General features: G+C 39.1%; 1 protein-coding gene across 7 annotated transcripts in view; it reads left to right on the top strand.

Annotated features, from left to right (window-relative positions):
* PIK3CA (phosphatidylinositol-4,5-bisphosphate 3-kinase catalytic subunit alpha) overlaps positions 1-21,844 on the top strand; it is a 78,964-nt gene that overhangs the window by 21,221 nt on the left and 35,899 nt on the right. For all 7 annotated transcript variants that reach the window (XR_012160722.1, XM_073359317.1, XM_073359312.1 and 4 more), the window contains 5 exons: positions 4,600-5,016; positions 10,416-10,625; positions 11,375-11,625; positions 12,683-12,928; positions 15,186-15,271. Coding sequence is in view for 6 of the 7 variants with exons in the window: in XM_073359317.1 (XP_073215418.1) it covers positions 4,665-5,016; positions 10,416-10,625; positions 11,375-11,625; positions 12,683-12,928; positions 15,186-15,271 (1,145 nt within the window). In the remaining variant the exon portion in view is untranslated. The remainder of the gene's footprint in view (positions 1-4,599; positions 5,017-10,415; positions 10,626-11,374; positions 11,626-12,682; positions 12,929-15,185; positions 15,272-21,844) is intronic.

Here is a 21,844-nt window from a genome sequence, read left to right as displayed (position 1 = left end):
AGTAGTCTTGGCTAATTGTACACAGCAATTTGACTAAAGCCAGGCAAATAACTGATTTTTCTATTGGCTGACAATTCTGAAAAGTTAAAAAAAAAAATTTTCTGGTCTGATGAAATGTTTCATTTTAGATGTTGAGCATTTTTTAATGTTTACTGTTTATAAGAAGACTGAAGTACATTTCTAAATGAAAGGTTGTTCAGAATAAAAAAAATCAAATATCTAAATGAAATGTTTAGGCGGGTGGGAGGTTAGGTCTCTCCCCTTCCCCCCCCCCCAAAAAAAAAACCCCTCCCCCAATAAAAACAATTCAGCAAAATTGACAGGAATTAACAAAATGTTTTGGTGTTGCCAAATCTGCAAATTCTCCACAAAAAAAAGTTTCAACTGAAAAATTTCATCCAGCGCTGCTTATAATGAAACGTTCTATTGCATGGAAATTCAGTTAAGGTAGCCAAACTACCTCAATTCTGCCCTCATTGCAATGGCATGAGAAAATGAGATTACCTTATCTATCCAGAACAGGGTTAGTCTTGTACAGTAGAACCTTAGAGTTATGAAAGCCTCGGGAATGGAGGTTTTCATAACGCTGAACAAAACGCTATGATTTTTCTTTCAAAAGTTTACAACTGAACAGTGACTTAATACAGTTTTGAAACTTTACTATGCAGAAGAAAAATGCTTTTAACCATCTTAATTTAAATGAAACAAGCACAGAAAGCTTCCTTACCTTGTCAAATCTTTTTTTAAACTTTCTCTTTTTACTTTTTTAGTAGTTTACATTTAACACAATACTGTATTGTATATGCTTTTTTGTCTCTGCTGCTGCCCGATTACGTGCTTCCAGTTCCAAATGAGGTATGTGGTTGACCAGTCAGTTTGTAACTCTGAGGTTCTACTGTGTGACAGCAAAAGCTAGAACGCTTCACTCTTTATCTTGGGCCTTCTTTATGGTCATTTCTCGTTCACCGGAAAGAGGATGATACAGATGACTGATTTAGACAAATATTGTGTGTCTTCGGACAGCATAGCTCTTAGTACTGGAAAAATGCATGTACCAAACCAAATAGGAAAGTGGTCTACGAAGCTTTTTTTTTTTTTAACTACTCAATATGTAGAGGAATGAAGATAAAAGTTAAATATGTTACATGCATACTCAAACTACTTTAATAATTTTGGGCACAATCTAAAATATAGGTGTGCATTATCAATAATTGCAACAGGTGGTTAGTGGGGTTGAGAAAGGAGAATCAATAACACGGTGGTTCAGGAAGATGCTGTAACCAGCCCAGAGAGTTGGTAGTTTGATCAGTGAGGGGCCTGTGAGTTTGGTCTTGCTGGCTATTTGTGGTGGTTCAGAATTCTGGTGGTCTGGAGGGGTGATTAACCATGATTTGGAAGTGCTCATTGCTGCCCCTAATTGTGTCTATGTAATATCTATTCCAAAATAATTTGTTACAGTAATATTCCTTGAGCTGTTTTAAGAACAGAATTGATTCCCTTTATTCCAGGCAACCTTCCAGTTTTCTCAAAACAAGACAAAAACGCAATCTGCTAATTATACTTCGAAAATGTAAACCGAAATTCTTTTACTCTCCAAATACAAACCACGATGGTATCCTTACACGCACAAGTGGAGTGAATGTGCACATAGGATTAATGTGCGCACGGTTTCTAGCCCCTACTCTGTCAGAAGAAAAATAAGCTGCTGTTTTAGTGTGATTGTTCTAAAATGGTGACTTGCCCATTGGCCTACTTGCAGCCCACACTCTCTTTTAGAAAACAAACACATTGACTATTTTAAGATTTGTACTTCATAAACATAATTTTATTTTGAAAAATTATTTTGGGTCTGCTAAGACTTGATGAATTGTTTGATATTGTAATCTAAAATTAAATAGTTTTTAAAAAATGCCTACACTTTTCAGCAGCCTAATGTTACAGAACTAGGCCACAGTCTGCACTACAAAAATTAACATGCTTAAACATGGGGGTTAGGATGATTTGGACACAGCCATGTTTATCACTTGTTTTGCATATGTGGACAGAAAACATGTTCTGAACAGGACACCCAAATTTTAACACTGGTAGATATCTAGGTTTGTAACATGGTTCCCCTATATCTCTCTCCTGACCATACTGGTAATATATAAATTTAAAAAAAAAAAACCCACACCACACAACACTTTTTTTGTAATATGATTTAACTATAAGTATGCTAGACAACCATAATTTTGGTAGTGTAGACTGGAGTCTTGTTCTTGTCTTGGTTGACTCGGAACAAAAACAGTATAGGGGAAAATATTGCCAGCCTGTCATCTCTTCATGACAAACTCTTTCAAAAACAATTGGCTTGTATACTAATATACTTGTATATTAATAAGTACAACTACTTTTTTTTTGGCTTGGCACTTTCCTCATGATATATTTTTCCACCATCCTTTTGGGACATCAGAATTTCTTCATCATTATCTCTTGTCATAAGAGACTGAAATATATTCTATAAAATGACTTTTGTCATTGAAGAATGGGAGAGGGGGAGACATGGATATAATAAATGCAGTGATGATGTGTATGTAAAAAATAAAATATATAGAAAATAAACTAGAAATATGAGGAAACTTGATTTCTGCATATGATTTATAGAAAATTGCAAGATCAGGCTTGTTTAAATAGATTTATACTAATTCTGTGTTAATAAATTGATTTGTTAACATAGTAATACAAACAATGGTGGGTTATTTTCCTTGCCTCATTTAGTTTTGTTTTAATAATGGGTAGAATGGGGATGCTAATGTAAACAATAAAGCAATAGATGCTATATAGTCAGTAAAGGACTGACTGAGTCATTGAGTCTCTCTCTCCACCAAACACCAGTTTTGATATCTTTGGCAAGTTATTTAACCTTGTGCACCTTATTTCCCCATGTGTAAAATGGGGATTCTTACCTACTTTAGACCTTTGAAATACTCCCATTAAAGGATTATATAATTTCAGAGTTTCACTCCTACTCTTTTGTAATTAACACCATATGCAGAAGATGGTTTTCATTTAAATCTCAAATTAAACTCTTATTTATGATCTAGTTGAGCAGTCAATAGGTGTGAGTGTATGTACGTAGAACTTAAAATATCCAAATCTACATTGCCTTCCTCTGGGTCAAATAGAGAGAGACATTTCTTTAACTTCTGCAGAATCTAAGCTTTCATTTAAAAAAACAAACAAAAAACCTAGCCTTTATGGTGACAAAGAACCTTCTAATCGCGAATAAAGTATAAATCAATGTAGCATTTTACTAAAACTGTAATGGAGAGTTCCGTTGCCTATGTTGCTATTTGTAGAATTTCCAAAGCTGCAGCAGAGAAGGCTGATCACAATCTGACTGCTATTCAGAATTTTGTGGACTGCAGTGAAACTGAAAAGAATTGTCACTTTCATTCTGCTGCTCCTTGAGAAAACTGAACAGTGGCTGAAGTAGATCTTGACCTATTCAACATAAAAAAAGAGGGCAGAGTAGTGGAAATGTGCTCCTTATAGCAGCTGGAAAGCTGAGAAAGATATAGGAAAGCAGAAACTTCCTAACCAACCCTCATAGCAAGACAGGAGGCTTTGGGTTGGAAGGGAAGAGGTCTGAGTAGAAAGAGAATGTATCTTCTCCCTTCTGGCAACCATGGGAAATTTTGTGGTGGAGGAGTTATCAGACATATATTAGCCAAAGACTGACATAAAGCAGAATGGAGGGAGGGCACCCTGACAGGCATCCCAGCTCATTACTTTCAGAACATTTGGGATGGGGACAATTGACTTAATTGAGTGTTGCATGTGGACATTGAAGATCCTATCTTTCATATTGGTCTTTCTCTAGCAGAGGACAAAACCTAGCTTTTAGCTGTTAGGTAGAAGAACTTCAAAGCCTTGTCTGTCAGTGATTGGAGATGGATAGATGCATATGTGGGTTGGCAGGACACTAATGAGAATATGGGAAATGTTTTAGTAGCAATGTACTGTAGAGATTCAGTGGGTAGACCTGAAAGTGATTATTTAGCACAATTGCATACCTTCCAAGTTACTATTTTTAATACAAATTGAAACTGTAAAGCATAGTCATCTGTGATGTTCATATGTAAGTTAAAAATAGGTTAATGTTTTAATTATTGGCGGTAATGTAGTGGGGAATGAAGAGAATTATTTAAATGTGTTTCAAACATAAGTATGTAAATCATTTTTAATGGAAAAAAATTAATCCACTTTATTTTATTTTTTTTGCAAATCACTAAATGCATATTGTTTAAAAGTTCGCAACAAGGATGAATAACATCTGTGTTGCTATTAATTGTACCATTTGAGGGTTTTAATTCGTATTAAAAATGTGGCTTTTCCCCAGAACTTCCTTTGACATCAGACTTTGGGTTGTCTCCCCTACACCCTCCTTGGTAAAATGCAATAATTTGTATGTCCTGCCCCTATTTAATGTCATAAGTGCTCAGATACTGTGTCAGTTGGGGTTATAGAAGAGTCTCTAAATAAAGTTGCTCTCAATTCTAATTTGTGAGGTTTATATTTTTTCATTCTAATATGTTTTAATGTTTTACATTTATTTAGGTCTCTCCTGTAGGAATCTGTGCTTAAACCTGTTTCTGTTGTAAGTTTACCAAAAGATTAAGAAAATGCCTCCAAGACCATCATCTGGTGAACTATGGGGCATCCATTTGATGCCACCAAGGATCCTTGTAGAGTGTCTTCTACCTAATGGAATGATAGTGACTCTAGAATGCCTCCGTGAGGCCACACTATTGACTATCAAGCATGAACTCTTCAAAGAAGCAAGAAAATACCCTCTTTATCAGCTCCTTCAAGATGAATCTTCTTACATTTTCGTAAGTGTTACACAAGAAGCAGAAAGAGAAGAATTTTTTGATGAAACACGGAGACTTTGCGACCTGCGGCTCTTTCAGCCTTTTTTAAAAGTCATTGAACCAGTAGGCAACAGAGAAGAAAAGATTCTTAATCGGGAAATTGGTAAGATGTTCTGTGTTTTAAAGCTTCCTGATTTACCTAGTTAGTAAACTTAATCATCTTGTCCTCTTCAAAATACTAAAAGAGGTGTTAAAATGGGAATGTGATTCTTATCAATTGTAATTTGCTGCCACCTTGCAAAAACTGCAGCAGTCTGGCAGAGTTTTAAGGGTGGTCTTATGAGCTATATAGTGAAGACCATGATCACAGTAAAACCAGCACTCTTTTATTGTGTTGTGCAAATAAAAAGTTGGGATTTTAACTGCTGCAATTCTAATTTTGGAGCGTGAGTAGGTTTTCACTAGAAGTGGAGGAGGAGAGTTTTTTTTTTTTAAGCAAAATGTCAGTGGAAAGTGGTTGTTTTTTAAATATTTTGAAAGTGTTGGTGGGTTTTTTGGGGTTTTGTTTTGTTTTGCCTTTATCCAGTCTCCCAGAAATGGTTGTGGAATATTATTTATTACTAATTTTAAAACAGTAGGAATTCTGTCCTCTTAAAATGCGTAAAATATTGTACAAATTGGTTCTGAATCCTGAAGTCATTCCTATTGTTGATTGTCTTGATTGTTTCAGGGAGTAGAATGTAGGGACGTAGGGAGTTTTTGGTGTAGCCATGTCAAAATATAAAACTGATATTTCCTACTGTGGGGTGGAGAAGGGGCTTGAAAAATCCACTTAACTATGGTGAATGTGAAGTTGAGTCATCAACTTTTGCAGTCTCAAAACTTTTGTTTAAAAGGAAAAGTATGTAGTCATTTATGCTAGAAGATAAATTTCCAGCCATGAACAAAGTATCTTTCTAAGTCTGTAAACAGATAGGCAAAAGGAAAGATATTGCATCTGGTTTATATGCAGTTTTTGTACTGGTATAACTATTTTTGTTAGGGATGTTTTTTTTTTTAAAGTGAAATAGTTATATCAATACGATCCCTAGTATGGACACAATTATAAATGTACTTTGTACAAGTATGGTTTCTTCACCTTCCTGTATGGGTATAAGCCATACCAATGTAACACTGACACACTTGTGGGATTGTACAGTTTTCTCTCTCTCAATATAGTGAAAGCTGTACAGCTTTTGTGTGTAGACACAGATTTAGTTGCTTTGGAAAATTCAACCCTGGTTCCTTTCAGTTGCTTTCCATGGTAATTTTGCCATATAGTCCCAAGCGTGAGCAATGACATCCTTGTGCTGAATGCCAAGGAAGAGCATACTGTAACTGGATACGCCTTGTGTTTAATTTATTACCTTACAGCCAGAAACAATTTGAGATCTTCAATGAAACAGTAATGATTGAAGAGCTAATGGATGTTAGGGATTGTACCTTGTATTTTGGAATAGGTAAAATGGTACAGCTTTTGTGTGTAAACAAGCCTGCAGGCTACTTAAAGCCTTCCCAATCTGCAGCAGAGTAATAGGGAATCCTGTAAGCAACAGTGAAGTTGACCAAGAATCTGGTCAATTTCACTTTGTTGCTTATGACCTTTCCTAGGTGGCAGCACAGAGCTAGGCACTGGAGGTATACACTAGGGAGGAGGACCCCAAATGGAGGCTGGGAAAGGGTTGATCAGTGCAGACAACTGCTATTATTACAGCAGTTAGGAGAATCAGGGTGCAGTGCAAAGAGAGAGTGCCTCCATCCAGTGTGTTTGGGGAATACACGTTTTAGGCGGTTGATAGCTGATGGTTACAAAAGATGGAGGCCCTGGGTGTAGAGTCTGTGGACAGCACCCTGTTAGGAATCCAGAACCTTCCTCTTCATCCTAAAACGAGTCTGGAGGGGAAAATAAATGGTAATTTTCCCAGGCTCTGCCCACATGTGATAGAAGTATAAAATTAAACTCATCGTAACTACTTTTGAATTCTTAAAGATTAGAGACTGATTAGAGATTTAAAAAATCTTAAATTCTGGAGCACTTAAATTCTGATGCAGCCACTGGGGAAAAATACTAATGTGTAAGTAGTTGTGATCCGGTCCGAGTTTACTCCACTCTTTCCTAGCAAATTGTTCAAAGGGGGTGGAAGGGCCTTTGGTTCTTAACAAAGCATTGTCTCTGTGGCTCCATATCTTTGGTGCTGTTTGTTTACTTTGCTGGCTGTTAGGGCTTGAAAAGTGTATGAAGGGGTGGGTATAAGTAGGTAGGGTGAGTTTGTGGGTGTGAATGAGAGAGTGGAAGGAAAGGAAAGTGGAGGAAACAAGACAGAGTGGACAAAAAAATGATTTTAAAATATCAAGTAATATTTATAATTCAAATCAGATTTTTTTTATTTATATGTTGCTAATTCTTTCTCTCCCTATTTTATATTCTTCCATGGCTAAAGTGGCTATTTTCTACTTGTTTAATTAGTTTCCTGCTCGTTAGTAGAATTTCAGATTATTAGAGGTTTTAGTCTGCTAAGAAGTTTCACACTTAAAATGAAAAAGACAAGTCCAGGATTTCATTAACATCCATACTGTGTGGCTTGGGAGCCTAACTTTTCGGTTCCTGCTTCTGAAAACTTTGGTTTGAGTGATTTTTTGTGTTTTTGTTTTTTAAATAAAGTTTGCAATAACTTTGTTTAATGTATTGAAATAATTTTCTATAACACTGAAGCAGTTTTGTTTTGAAATGACAAAGAATTTGTGCTACTGAGAGAAGTTTTTAATAAAATACAATTTTAGCCCCCACTGCTGCAAACACTTAGCTTGTAGCAAATGAGTAATCCCATTGAAGTTAGTGGCAGTATTCCTGTGAGCAGAGTTATGTACCTGCTTACGTGTTTACAAGATCAGAGCCTTCATTTTTGATATTTTTTTTCTTTTGCCCATATATAGCTGTTTTGGAAAATTCAAATAGGCTAGTTCATTATAAGTTTTAATGTAATGTGTTAACACAGAGTGCTAATTGGTTTTACAAAGCCTCAATCTGATTTGAATGAATAGTTAAAAAAAATTAAATAATTTTAAATAGTCTTGATTTTTTTTTTAAATGCATGCTTAGAAAAGAAGACTTCACAGAGAGAATGAGATGGGGGAGGAGCAGGGGGAAGAAGTGGGAAAGGTAGAATGAACATCAAAAACAATCCCTAATAAAGGAAAGAGAGAGATCAATGGTAGCTGAAGGAAAGAGAGAAAAGGAAAAACAGAGTGCAAATACCACAGAAAATGATTAATTATTAAAAAGGACAGAGAGAGAAGAGGAAAAGTAAAGAGAAGCCAGTGGGTGTAAGAAGTTAATAACACACTTTTTACAAATGTGTTAAATAACAAGTAGACAATATGTTGCAGTTAATGTTCTCGATAAACAACACATAATCTTTACACTGCAGGAGCTGCTGCTTTAGGAGCCACAAGTACTCCTTTTCTTTTTGTGAATACAGACTAACACGGCTGTTCCTCTGAAACCTGTCTTTAGGAGGCTTGTATCACAAGTCGCTTTCCCCTCCTCCCGTCCACTTGGCATTTAGATGTCTGGTAGACTTTTTCAAACCAGGGTGGGAATGTTTGGTTTAATAATGCAAATTATGGTAGTATGCTTTTGTATTTATCTATCCTGCATTGATCACCAATGTGTTTTACAATTATAACCACATCACAGTACAAAACCAGTTGGCTAACCCTTCTTTTCTTTTATAATGTTGAGTGAGTTTTCTCACTACTTGGTGTATTTGATTGACTAAGAACTGTTTGGAATAATCACTAGAGCAAACCAGTTTTATATAAATGCTTTCTTCTTATCCTGTTCCAGTCTGTCAGTCTGAAAAATCAGATAACTATATTTTGTAAAATAAAATCTTGTAGATAAAACATGGTGATAAAAATCTTCACTTTTTTCATTGAGTTTTGCAACATTACTGCTCACTTGAATGTGGTACTACAGTAAATATTCATGCTAAAAATAAGTTGTATGAGCCAAGTCTTAAAGTCTCTAACAGATGCATATTAAATTTGTTGTTGTAGGGACATCTCAAGTGAGAGAACTTATTTTTTCCCCCATTTTTCCCCCAAAATGTTTCTTAGGATAAATCAGGTGGTTAGTATAGACCAGTGGTTCTCAAACTTTTGTATTGGTGATCCCTTTCACACAGCAAGCCTCTGAGTGCAAACCCCCTTATAAATTAAAAACAAAATTTTAAAAATATTTAACGCAGTTATAAATGTTGGAGGTGAAGTGGGGTTTGGGGGTAGAAACTGACAGCTTACGACCCCCACATCATAACCCTGTGACCCTCTAAGGGGTCATAACCCCCAGTTTGAGAACCCCTGGTATAGATTCTTTTCCAAGTTCAGGAAAGTTTAAAAATACAATAGTGGTCCTGAACAGGTTCTCTTAATCACTTATCAGTACAATCTGAGCAGAGGCGTCATTTGCTATGTGATGGGGGGCAGTTGGTTTGGCCCTCTGCCCAGACTTGCCATAGCTCCTCACGAACTAGCACTATGGTGTCTCCCCTGGACCTGCGGGGGCATTGGGTTAGGCTGGTGCTTCTACTGACCGCATTGTCAGCACTGCTTCTCAGGTGGCAACCTGTGCCAAAGCTGAGTCTGGAGCAAATCAGGCTCAATACCTGCCCTCAGCCAGCTGTCAGTGAGGACACCCTCCCCATCTCCTCCCCCGCCCCTTGGATGGGACTGGCCGAATAACCCCTCACAAGCAACTGTGGCCTCAGCAGGAAGTGGAAATGGGGATGCTGATACAACTTTGCATGCCGCCTCAATCCCCACAGAATTTTTCTGAACTGATGCCCAGAATCTGAGGGTTCCAGCCTGTAAACATTTACTTCTGTGGGTAGTCCAGCTGAGGTAAATGGGACTACATGCTTGAGTAAAAAATTTGCAGGATTGGTCCCTTGCTGAATCTTCAAGAGCTAAGTTAAGTGCCTAATGTGACAGTCAAAGCTTAAATCTTGTAGCTATTCTAGAATATTGAAAAGTTGGCGTGCAGTAAAGTAGATCTGGAAGTTATAGAGGAAAGCTGATGAGGGCTCTGAGCACTCTGTGTGAAACCCAGTCAAGGTCTGGGGAGAGTCATGTAACAGCAACTGACTTCAGAGGAAGTCTCATTAGTCCTATTCCTGTTGGAGGATGTTGGGGGAGGCATCCAATAGTGACCCAGAAGCTCCCCAGGTTACTTCAGTGAGTGTATCCCTTTCTAACCTTTTCATGTGCTCCTGGGTTTACTACTGCCAGATTTACCAGGTACACGGTTACATTATAAGGTTGATTTCATTATTCAGCATAACTGCAGGAGTGGAGGACTAGTAGCTAATATAAAGTGTGAACAAGTATTTTGAATTGCTTTTATAAGCTGCTTAAATACAAGATGTTTGTTCTGTCAGCAGTAGAAAAATAGTATTTCTATGAAAAATATACTGCAATATATTTATTAGTCACTGACAATTAAGTATTTTTTCAATATCTTAGGTTTTGCTATTGGCATGCCTGTCTGTGAATTTGATATGGTTAAGGATCCAGAAGTACAGGACTTCAGAAGAAATATTCTTAATGTTTGTAAAGAAGCAGTGGATCTTCGAGATGTGAATGCACCCCATAGTAGAGCATTATATGTCTGTCCACCAAATGTTGAATCTTCACCTGAACTGCCCAAGCACATATACAGTAAACTAGATAAAGGTATAACAAATGTTTGCTCTAACAACTTAATGGTACTTATTTCTATTAACAAAAATTTCAGTTAGTACAATTCATGATGGCAGACAAGTGAATCATTATTTATGTAGTATATTTAATACACTGCGGCAACATCTTACAGTTTGGTTACACGCTTTGTCTTCAGTCAGGATAACCTGCGTAGTAGGAGTTGAACTCAAAAAAAAAAAAAAAAGTGTCACATAGTTCAATTTTCTATATTCTAGGAAAACTCTTTTACAGCTTGAGTTATCCAGTTATTGCACTGATAGATGCAACTGTTTCTGTGATTATGTGACAGCGTGGACTGATTTGCCAGCTGCTGTTAGAATTTTTGTCTGAGTTCAGAAGTGTCTCTAATAATATTTAGAACATGTAGAATTAAATGATTTTGGAAACATAAAACTATCTTTTAGTCCTTAGTTACAGAATAGTCATATTGTTGGTGGAAAAAGATTGGCTGAATAAGTACTAGTTGTTTAGAAATAGTTTTGTGATTAAATGACAGTTTGAATGTACATGGACAGTAAGACCAGAATGGCTTTTTTGGAAGTCAATGTAAGTAGAGTCCACTGAGCACCTTTTGTAGAAGGTTCTCTGCACTTTGGGCTATGAATTGCGCCTGCATGTTCTTTCAGTAGGGATTATGACAAGCAATTCCAAGTCTGACCAGTTTCTTTAGAAGACTGTGTATGGACAATAATAGAATCTGATGTTGTTTCACATTATTCCAGGGCAAATAATAGTGGTGATATGGGTAATAGTGTCCCCGAACAATGACAAGCAGAAATATACCTTAAAAATCAACCATGACTGTGTTCCTGAGCAAGTTATTGCTGAAGCAATCAGGAAAAAAACACGAAGTATGTTGCTGTCATCTGAACAACTAAAACTCTGCGTTTTAGAGTACCAGGGCAAGTATATATTAAAAGTGTGCGGCTGTGATGAATACTTGCTCGAAAAATATCCTCTGAGCCAGTATAAGGTGAGTTACTTGTTGTAAATTAATGGATTTATTTAAAAATACACTAGAAGAATTGAAATTGGGAGTGCAGTAAGAGAATGATGTATTACGATTCTGTGACGGACTCTTGTTTCGTTTCTTAAACTAATTCAGAAGGCAGAAAATGAAAATTCATAACATTAGCCAACTAGCTTAAATTTTTGTGCAGTTGAGTTTACTGTGTACAGATAATTGCAGTATAAATAAAAATGCAACAGAAGTGCTCAGCTTTGGCCTACCCAGGCTCCCATTGAAGTCAGTGGGAATTTATTCTAATCAAGTAAAGGTCAGCGCTGACCACTTTTGGAAATACCACCCTAAATTTCTGAGAGAAAGTGCTAAATTACAAAATAGACATTACTACTTTAAATGACATTTTTATTTAGAAATAGATATTTGAACTCCTGTTTGCTTTGTGGTAATTGAAATAGCAATAAGGAGTATCGCTCCACTGCAGAAATTATAGCTAAGTCGTTTTTAATTTTTCTTTGTCCCTGAGTTTTTTTTTTGTTTGTTTTTTTTTCCCCTCCCAGCCTTGTGGTTTTTTGTCTTAAGTAATATCCATCACTTTGACAGGGAACTACTGGATGGAAGAGTGGGTGAACAGCTCCGTCTGGAGCAACATCAGTGTTACTCAATAGACCTGGTGACAGAGACTGAGTTGTGTTGCTTTCTCTTTAGAGACTGTACCGCTATTGTATCAAGACACCTCCAGCCCTTTACCGCTAGCTGGAAACATGGAATTCAGATAGAATGTGCTACTGCTGCAAACAATGATTATTTTTGTCTTAAAATTTGTATATCCTGCTGCCTGTTTGGTCATGTGCAACAAGCTAGTTAAAAACATTGGTGGTGTAACTGAAAACAATGTAAAGGGATGCTATAAAGATAAATGCTACAAGAGCTCATTAAATGTAATTTTCTTAGCCTTTTGGATTTTATATATGCTTTCCTTTAATATTTTTAAGCATTAATTACAAAGAAAATACAGCAAAACAATCTTTTTTTTTTTTCCTTCTTCTTCTTCCAACTATTGCAGTACATAAGAAGTTGTATAATGCTTGGCCGAATGCCCAACCTGATGCTGATGGCTAAGGAAAGCCTTTATACCCAGCTGCCACTGGATACCTTTACAATGCCATCTTATTCCAGACGGATCTCTACAGCTACACCATACATGAATGGCGAAGCTTCAGCCAAATCTCTCTGGGCCATAAACAGTGCTCTCAGGATAAGAATTCTTTGTGCCACCTATGTAAATGTAAACATTCGAGACATTGACAAGGTGAGTGAAATTCTGAATGCATGGATGTTAAAATATTGCCTAGAATCAGAGTGAAAACACTGAGCCACACTCACTGCAATAGGCCTCTCTAACAAAATTAGGGAATCAGCTGGTCAACAGTATATGTTGATACCAGCTACTAGTGTTAATTAGGGGCCTAATTCACACTTAGGTCAATGGAAGCACTCCCACTGACCAGTGAGTGTTGGACAGGGCCTTGGAGCATACGGAGCACACACAAAACTAGCAAAGTTTATATTTTCAAAGCAAATTTTCTAACTAAAATTACATGATAGACTAGGGGTGAGCAAACTATGGCCCACGGGCCGGTTCTGGCCCACCAGCCGTTTTAAGCCAGCCCTCGAGCTCCCGCTGGGGAGCGGGGCCTGGAGCTTGCCCTGCTCCAGCACTCCATCTGGGGCACAGGGTTGGGGGCTGCTCCACGCGGCTTCCAGAAGCAGCGGCGTGGCCCCTCTCCGGTGCTCCAGCTGGGGAGCAGGGTCAGGGGCCACTCCATGCAGCTCCCAGAAGCAGAGGCATGCCCCCCCCCCACACACACTGCAATGGCCTCTCCAGCGCTCCAGTGGGAGCTGCAGGGGCAGTGCCTGTGCACGGAGCAGCATGCAGAGCCGTCTGGCTACGCCTCAGCATAGGAGCTGGAGGAGGGACATGCCACTGCTTCCGGGTGCCGCTTGAGGTAACTCCCGCCTGGAGTCTGCACCCCTGAGCCTCTCTCCATGCCCCAACCCCCTACCTCAGCCCTGATCCGCCTCCCAACCTCCAAACCCCTCATTCCCAGCCCAGAGCACCCTCCTGAACCCCAAACTCCTCATCCCCAGTTCCACTCCAAAGCCCTCACCCCCAGCCGGAGCTCTCATCCCCCCTGCACCCCTCAGTCCCAGCGCAGAGCACCTTCCTACACCCCAAACTCCACACCCCCAGCCGAAGCCCTAACACCCTTACGCTACTCACCCCATGCCCCAGTCCGGAGCCACCTCCCACACCCTGCACTCCTCATTTCTGGTCCCACCCCGGAGCCCTCACCCCCAACAGAGCCCTCACCCCAACCCCAATTTTGTGAGCATTCGTGGCCCGCCATACAATTTCTATTCACAGATGTGGTCCTCGGGCCAAAAAGTTTGCCCACCCCTGTGATAGGCCATCATAATTTTTTCCTTGTTTGGTTAAGCTGCAGTGTATTTGAAAAGGCCATATAAACTCTTCTTTAAAAAACAAAACAAAATTGAAGGTATCTTCCAGAAGTTGAAAATGGTGTGCACACTCACGGCTCCCAATGCCATCTTTTTTTCTTTTGACGAACATAGAAGTCAGTATATAAATTCAGGCCCATGCTTTCAAACTTGGCTGCCTAAAATACCTAAATCTTTCTTTGTGTATCCAAATACGTTACCTGATTTTTTCAGAGTTATTTAGCACCTTCAGCTGACATTGATTTCAGTGGGTACTAGGGATTACATGACATAGTAGAAAATTAGGCCAATTGTTTTAGACACCCAAATCTGAGAATTTTGGTCTTATTCATTTAATAAGAAGCATGATAAAACTTCTGAATTTTTCCCTTTTACATATTACTGTAATTTACAATCTGTGAAACCCAAAGCACTGAGGTTCTGAGTTGAATGCTGAGCAATTTGTTGTATCAGGTCTTAATTTGGTGATTCATCTAAAATAAACTGGGGGAGAAGCAGGAAAAATGTAAGTAAGGATTTTTCTTGTGTATCTTAAAATAACAAATACTATGCTTAAAGAGCCATTACTGTAAGAACTGGGACAAGTTTTTGTTTGAACAGTGCTGTGGACAAGTTTGCTACCCTTACTTGAAAGAAAGAGAGAAAAAACAAGAGGGATAATTGCATTCAGCATAAACTGTTACCATCCTAGTTCTTTTCTGTGCTTGGAAGTTGCCCAGTTTATCCTTCCATCTCCATGGCTTGCCCTGGTAATCAAGGATAAATTCCAGTTGTGTTGTTACTTAAAGTTATTATTTGAAATGCAGTCATAATTAACTTTGAAATGGTGACGCAGAGGTAGTGAACTAAAATTTTGTAGTAGAAGCACAGTAAGAATACTTTATGCCATATAGCTTTTTCTCAAATTGATAGAAATTAGTGTGTGACATATGGTTCTAATCAGCATCTAATAGCGATGGTGTTTACAGTAATACTTTTGTTCAGACCTGGGTCTAGTATTCAAATGGGCTATAACAGGTGCTAATGCTTAAACATGTTATTTTCAGATCTATGTCCGAACTGGTATCTACCATGGAGGAGAACCATTATGTGACAATGTGAATACTCAAAGGGTACCTTGTTCCAATCCCAGGTAAATAATGCTACTGTAACAATTTGGGGAAATCTGATTTCCAGAGCTTTGTAAAGCAGAATTAGATTCTGTCCGTACCAATTTTTACCATCAAGCAGTTTCCCTAGCTGGGAAGCAGATAAGATAGTAGGCACCACTGAGAGAAAAAAGCAGCCTTATTTTCTAAAAGGATGTACTGAAAATAATTTATCCTAAACAAAAAACATTCTTATTTAACATGTATGTAGCTGTCTAAGAATTATAAATAATCACTGGAGTTTTCCTTTTAAATTGATCACTCCTTTCCATTTACAGATTTGTTTAATTGGATTAATTTAGGATTTGCAGATCTTCATTTTGGCTTGTAAAATGTTATGTAAAAGCAGCAACCTTTTACTCAACAGGTCTGTTCTCTATGTGTATTAAGAGTTTTGTCTGTGACCCAAAAATTTGCTACATTTCCCCTTTTTGTTTTACAATACAGAACCAGCGTAGCTACTAGAAATTGAACTAGATTCTGTTCTGGCTTGTGACTTGTTAGCAAAGCTCCAACTGCAAGTTCAAATTCTGCTTGTAACGTGCAACAGTTCTGTTCAGCAGGGTTGCACAAGTATTTGCCCTGCAGAATCTATCACAATGACAAAAAGACAAACATAGCTTGACTTTCAGATCCTAAGATGTGTTTGCAGAGCTGGCTGCTTCACATATTGTCTTCTACCACTTGTTCTGTTGATCTCACAGTAGAATCTGGGTACATGACTGAGGTTCCTAGGCAATATCACAACGCAAACAATCTGGGCAATTTTTTTTTAGTGAGTGAGGCATGATAAATAGGGAACCTCAGAATGCAGTTTTATAGAATCACTTTTCAAAATAAAACCACACTTTAAGTGGCCACCTTTTTCACTATCATCATGTTGGATTGTGATTAATCGGATTTGTTAATATCATCAACGTCCACCAACCCAACACAAGCCACTAGGGAGGGGAAAATGCTGTTAGGGCTTCAGGGCAACTGGAAGTCTGGAATTAGGATGCTCTTGAAATACGGCAGGACAGGGAATAGAAAGAGCTTTAAAAAAAATCTAGGAATAGATACTGTTAGAGAAAAGAGTTTTGTAAGCAAGAAGAGAAGTGCATAAATAAAAATACATAGGAAAAGGTGGAATTGACATACAGTGTGGCCCATGTAAAGAAGAGCTACTTGGCAAAGAGAAGATCGGAGAGCAGTTTGCTAAATGGAAGTTAATTAATTTGACAACCTAAATAGATTGGATCTACCTTGATTTGTGTCTAAAAATGAAACGTGGAAATTCAAATGATGGTGATGTAAATACAAAATGTGTGTGGTACAAATGTATGCCAGTGAATTTAAAACAAAGGTCTTAATCTCCAAAAAGTGCTCTGCAGTTTCTCCTATGCTCGCTCTCTGGCTCTAATGATAGTTGTGGGGCCTCAGTATCTGTCTGGATCAGACCCAGAGTGTATTCAAAAATAATTCCAAATTCACATTTTCTGTCTGATTGACCTTGCATGTCTTTAGAAAAGTTAATTAGTTGGGACTTAAATTTTGCTTGCAAACACTACTGCTCTCCAAGGGAATGAATAGATATTATATAATTAACAAGTCTAACAGAATATATGGTTATTGAAAAATAATTTCTCTCTTCCAGTAGCTGTGGTTCAGTTTATCTGCAGTGTTAATATAGTGTAGGGATGTTTGGGGAGGAAGTCTCTTTAGGGAAAGAATGATGAAAGGTGTTAGTCCAGAACATTATCATATTCATTAAAGTTTCTCCGTTCTTTGACTTCGGCCACTGACTCTTCTCCAAAGCTCTTGAGGCTGCAAGATAGCCTTTTCCACCCTGTATTGTAACTTCAGGGGAAGGAACTTTCAGGAAAAGTTGCCCCTCCATATCCGTAGTCTTCTGGTAGCAGGTACTAGTAGCCAACAACAGGGATTGCGGCTGTATCAGGGTTATGAGTTCTGTAGTGACTGCAGCATGAATTCACTTAAAAGGAATCTTTTCAATCATGCTGTACTTTAGCTCCCTACTATGTAAGAGGCTGTGTGCACTTTTGTTTTTCTATCCCTGAGAAGATCATGTGGATGGAAATGAAGGTGGCGCATACTGGCATCCACCGCCTCTGAAGTTTATGCTTACCATAAGCTTCACGACAGGCCACCCTTTTCTCTTGGTGGAGGGTTATATTACTTGATATAGCTCATTTGCATTCCAGAATCTGCATCCATATCCCTTTTGCATTAGTCTCTTGCAGGGGAGCTTCATCCACCCAAGACAAGAAACCAAACATAGTAGCAAACTGGTTCAGGAGAACCAGACAGTGAATTGACTATAAACAGACTGGCCTAGTTTCACTATCCATACTGAATAAACAATACAAATGGTAAAAAATAATCTAATGTGTCCTACATATTGTTAATAGGAAAATGAATTATCTTGTTAGCCTTGGTTCAACTCTCCCATTCACCAAAAGAGCTGTTGATGTGGAAATTCACCAAGCACTGTTCTCTCTGATCTCTCTGTTGCTGAGTTCCCCCTCTCAGATCATCACTTGGTCTTTTTCAGTAGTGCTTATTGGCACACTCCCCCTCGTACATGCGTGCCTGTCACTTGACCTTCCCATATTTTGAATGGAAAGACTCTATTAGAATTCTTTTGAGGGGGTCAACAAGCATGTGGGCAAGCGTGATCCAGTGCATATAGTGTACTTGGACTTTCAGAAAGCCTTTGACAAGGTCCCTCACCAAAAGCTCTTAAGCAAAGTAAACAGTCATGGGATAAGAGGGAAGGTTCTCTCATGGATCAGTAACTGGTAAAAAGATAGGAAACAAAGGGTCAGTTTTCACAATGCAGAGAGGTAAATGGTGGTGTCCCTCAAGAGTGTATCCAGGGGCCAGTGCTGTTCAACATATTCATCAATGATCTGGAAAAAAGGGTAAACAGTGAAGTAGAAAACTTTGCAGACGATACAAAATTACTCAAGATAGTTATGTCCAAAGCAGACGTTGAAGAATTACAAAAGGATTTCACAAAACTGGGTAACTGGGCAGCAAAATGGCAGATGATATTCAGTGTTGATAGATGCAAAGTAATACATGCTGGAAAACATAATCCCAACTCTACATACAAACTGATGGGGTCTAAATTAGCTGTTATCACTCAAGAAAGAGATCTTGGAGTCGTGGATAGTTCTCTGCAAACATCTGCTTAATGTGCAGCTGCAGTCAAAAAAGCTAGCAATGTTAGGAACAATTAGGAAAGGGTTAGATAATAAGACAGAAAATATCATAATGCCACTATATAAAGTCATGGTACGCCCACACTTTAAATACTGCATGCAGTTTTGGTTGCCCCATCTCAAAAAAAGATATATTAGAAATGGAGAATGTACAGAGAAGGGCAACAAAAATGATTAGGGGTATGTGAAAGCTTCCATATGAGGAGAGAAAAAGACTGGGACTGTTCAGCTTGGAAAAAGAGACGACCGAGTGGGGATAGGCGAGACGTCTATAAAATCATGAATGGTGTGGAGGACATAGATTCATAGATATTTAGGTCAGAAGGGACCATTATGATCATCTAGTCTGACCTCCTGCACAATGCAGGCCACAGAATTTCACCCACCACTCCTAAAAAAGACCTCACACCTATATCTGTGCTATTGAAGTCCTCAAATTGTAGTTTGAAGACCTCAAGGAGCAGAGAATCCTCCAGCAAGTGACCCGTGCCCCATGCTACAGAGGAAGGCGAAAAACCTCCAGGGCCTTCCAATCTGCCCTGGAGGAAAATTCCTTCCCGACCCCAAATATGGCGATCAGCTAAACCCTGAGCATATGGGCAAGATTCATCAGCCAGATACTACAGAAAATTCTTTCCCGGGTAACTTGGATCTTACCCCATCTAAAAACCCATCACAGGCCGTTGGGCCTATTTACCATGAATATTTAATTACCAAAACCATGTTATCCCATCATACCATCTCCTCCATAAACTTACCGAGTTTAATCTTAAAGCAAGATAGATCTTTTGCCCCCACTACTTCCCTCGGAAGGCTATTCCAAAACTTCACTCCTCTGATGGTTAGAAACCTTCGTCTAATTTCTAATCTAAATTTCCTAGTGGCCAGTTTATATCCATTTGTTCTTGTGTCCACATTGGTACTGAGTTTAAATAATTCCTCTCCCTCTCTGGTATTTATCCCTCTGATATATTTATAGAGAGCAATCATATCTCCCCTCAACCTTCTTTTAGTTAGGCTAAACAAGCCAAGCTCCCTGAATCTCCTTTCATAAGACAAGTTTTCCATTCCTCGGATCATCCTAGTAGCCCTTCTCTGTACCTGTTCCAGTTTGAATTCATCCTTCTTAAACATGGGAGACCAGAACTGCACACAGTATTCCAGGTGAGGTCTCACCAGTGCCTTATATAACGGTACTAAAACCTCCTTATCCCTACTGGAAATACCTCTCCTGATGCATCCCAAGACGACATTAGCTTTTTTCACAGCCATATCACATATATACATGAATAAGGGGGTGTTATTTGTCCCGTTAAGTAACACAAGAACCAGGGGTTGCACAATGAAATTAAAAGGTAGCAAGTTTAAAACAAAGAAAAGGAAGCACTTCTTCACACAGTGCACTTTGGAACTTGTTGCCAGAAGATGTTATGAAGGCCAAACTAGGTTCAAAAAGGAATAGATAAGTTCATGGAGGATAGGTCTATCAATGGCTATTAACCAAAATGATCAGGGATGCAATCCCATGCTCTTAGTGTCCCTAAGCCTCCGGCTTCCAGGAGCTGGGACTGGATGACAGGGGATGGATCACTCAATAATTGACCTGTTCTGTTCACGCCTGCTGAAGCATCTGGCACCAGCTTCTGTCAGAAGACAGAATACTGGCCTAGATGGACCCTTGGTATGCCCCAGTATGGCCATTCTGGCATTCTTATTTCCAATCCAATGCTAACAACTTGTGTGCTTTCAGCCCTCTCTTCTGCTGTTATGGTGGTTGATTCTCTGTTTCTCACTCTCCTCTGCCCTTACTCTTTTGCTCCACCCTACCACCCTCCTCAGTCCTGGCTCACTCTCAATAGCTGCTTCCTCTGTTCCTGCTCTCATGCCATGGAGCATCTCTGGCAGAAATTCTGTGACCAGGCTGACCTTCCTCCACTACAAATTTGTTCTTTCCTTTCTGAGTTCTGCCATCTTCCTAGCTAAATAACTCTACTTCTCCAACTTATTTGCATCTCAGCTACTGCCTTATCTCCCTTTTCCCTTTTATTTCTAAGGTTATTGAACACATTGTTTACAATTGCTGTCTGGAGTTCCTCTCTTCTAGTTCCATCTTAGACCCTCTCCAGTCCAGCTTCTGCTTCTTGCTCTCAATTGAAACTGCTCTTGCCAATGGCCTCTTCTGAGCCATATCTCAGAATTAGTACTCCCTCCTCCTCCTCCTTGGCCTGATAGTTGACCATTCTCTTTTTCTTGAAATCTTATCCTCCCTTAGCATCCATAACTGTTCTCTCCCTCTCCTAGTTCTCCTCCTAACTCTCTCATTGTTCCTTCAGCATGTCCTTTGGAGGATCTTCATTATGCCATCTCCTAATTTTTGGAGGGATTCTGCAGGGCTCTGTCCCTGGTCCCTTCTCATCTCCCTCTGCACCTCTTTCTCTGGGTAGTCTCCACAAACACAAATTCTACTCTATGGGGTCAACTCACAGATCTACCTCTCTACTCCAGTCTCCTTCTGTCCAAACTAATATCTTAGCGTATCTCTCTGAAATCTCATTGTGGCTGTCTTGCTTCAGCTCAGGTGCAACATGGCTAGAAGAGAGCTTTTTATCTTTCCCTTGAAGGCCTCCTAGCTGCCTCCTTTCTCTTTCCCGTGGACAACCCCACTTGCCTGCCTATTGCTCATGCTCATAATCTGGTGTTATCTTTGACTTGGACCTCTCTCTAGATCCTCACATCCAACCTACATCAAAGTCTTGTTGATTCTTTCTGCATGACAATTCCAAGATATGACTTTTCTCATCCATTCACACAACTAAAACTCTTGTCCAGCCTTTCATCAACACATATCTCAAATACTGCAATATCCTTTTCTTTGGCCTTGGTTAATTCAGTCTTCCCGTTCAGAATGCTGCTGCAAAAATCATTTTCGTAGCCTGTCGCTTTGACCATGTCACCCCTTTCTTTATGGCCCTCCACTGACTTCCTCCTTCTCTCTTGTATCAAACCAGTTACTTGTCTTCACTTTCAGGGCCCCTTGCAGCCTGCGCTACTATAATCTCTCTTTCACTACCAAGATGTCAACTCTTGCCTCTGGTTGATCAATGATGACAGCATCCATCCTCTACTTGTTTTCAAACACCTTTGTGCTTTCTCCAATGCTGCCCCTCACACATTAGAGGAGTTCCCAGTAAATAGTTGCAAAGCTACATCAATATCCTCCTTCAAACTCTCTCCTTCTCTGTGATGGCTCCAAAAAAACTGGACAAAAACTAGGCCACTGGTGCACAGAGGCCACAGCCTGGCATTCTGACCACTGTTGTCTCATTCTGT

This window comes from Lepidochelys kempii, chromosome 9, assembly GCF_965140265.1.
Source record: "Lepidochelys kempii isolate rLepKem1 chromosome 9, rLepKem1.hap2, whole genome shotgun sequence".
Taxonomy (NCBI): domain Eukaryota; kingdom Metazoa; phylum Chordata; order Testudines; family Cheloniidae; genus Lepidochelys; species Lepidochelys kempii.
The sequence above is the reverse complement of the archived record's forward strand: the minus strand, read 5'-3'. Positions and strand labels throughout refer to the sequence as shown.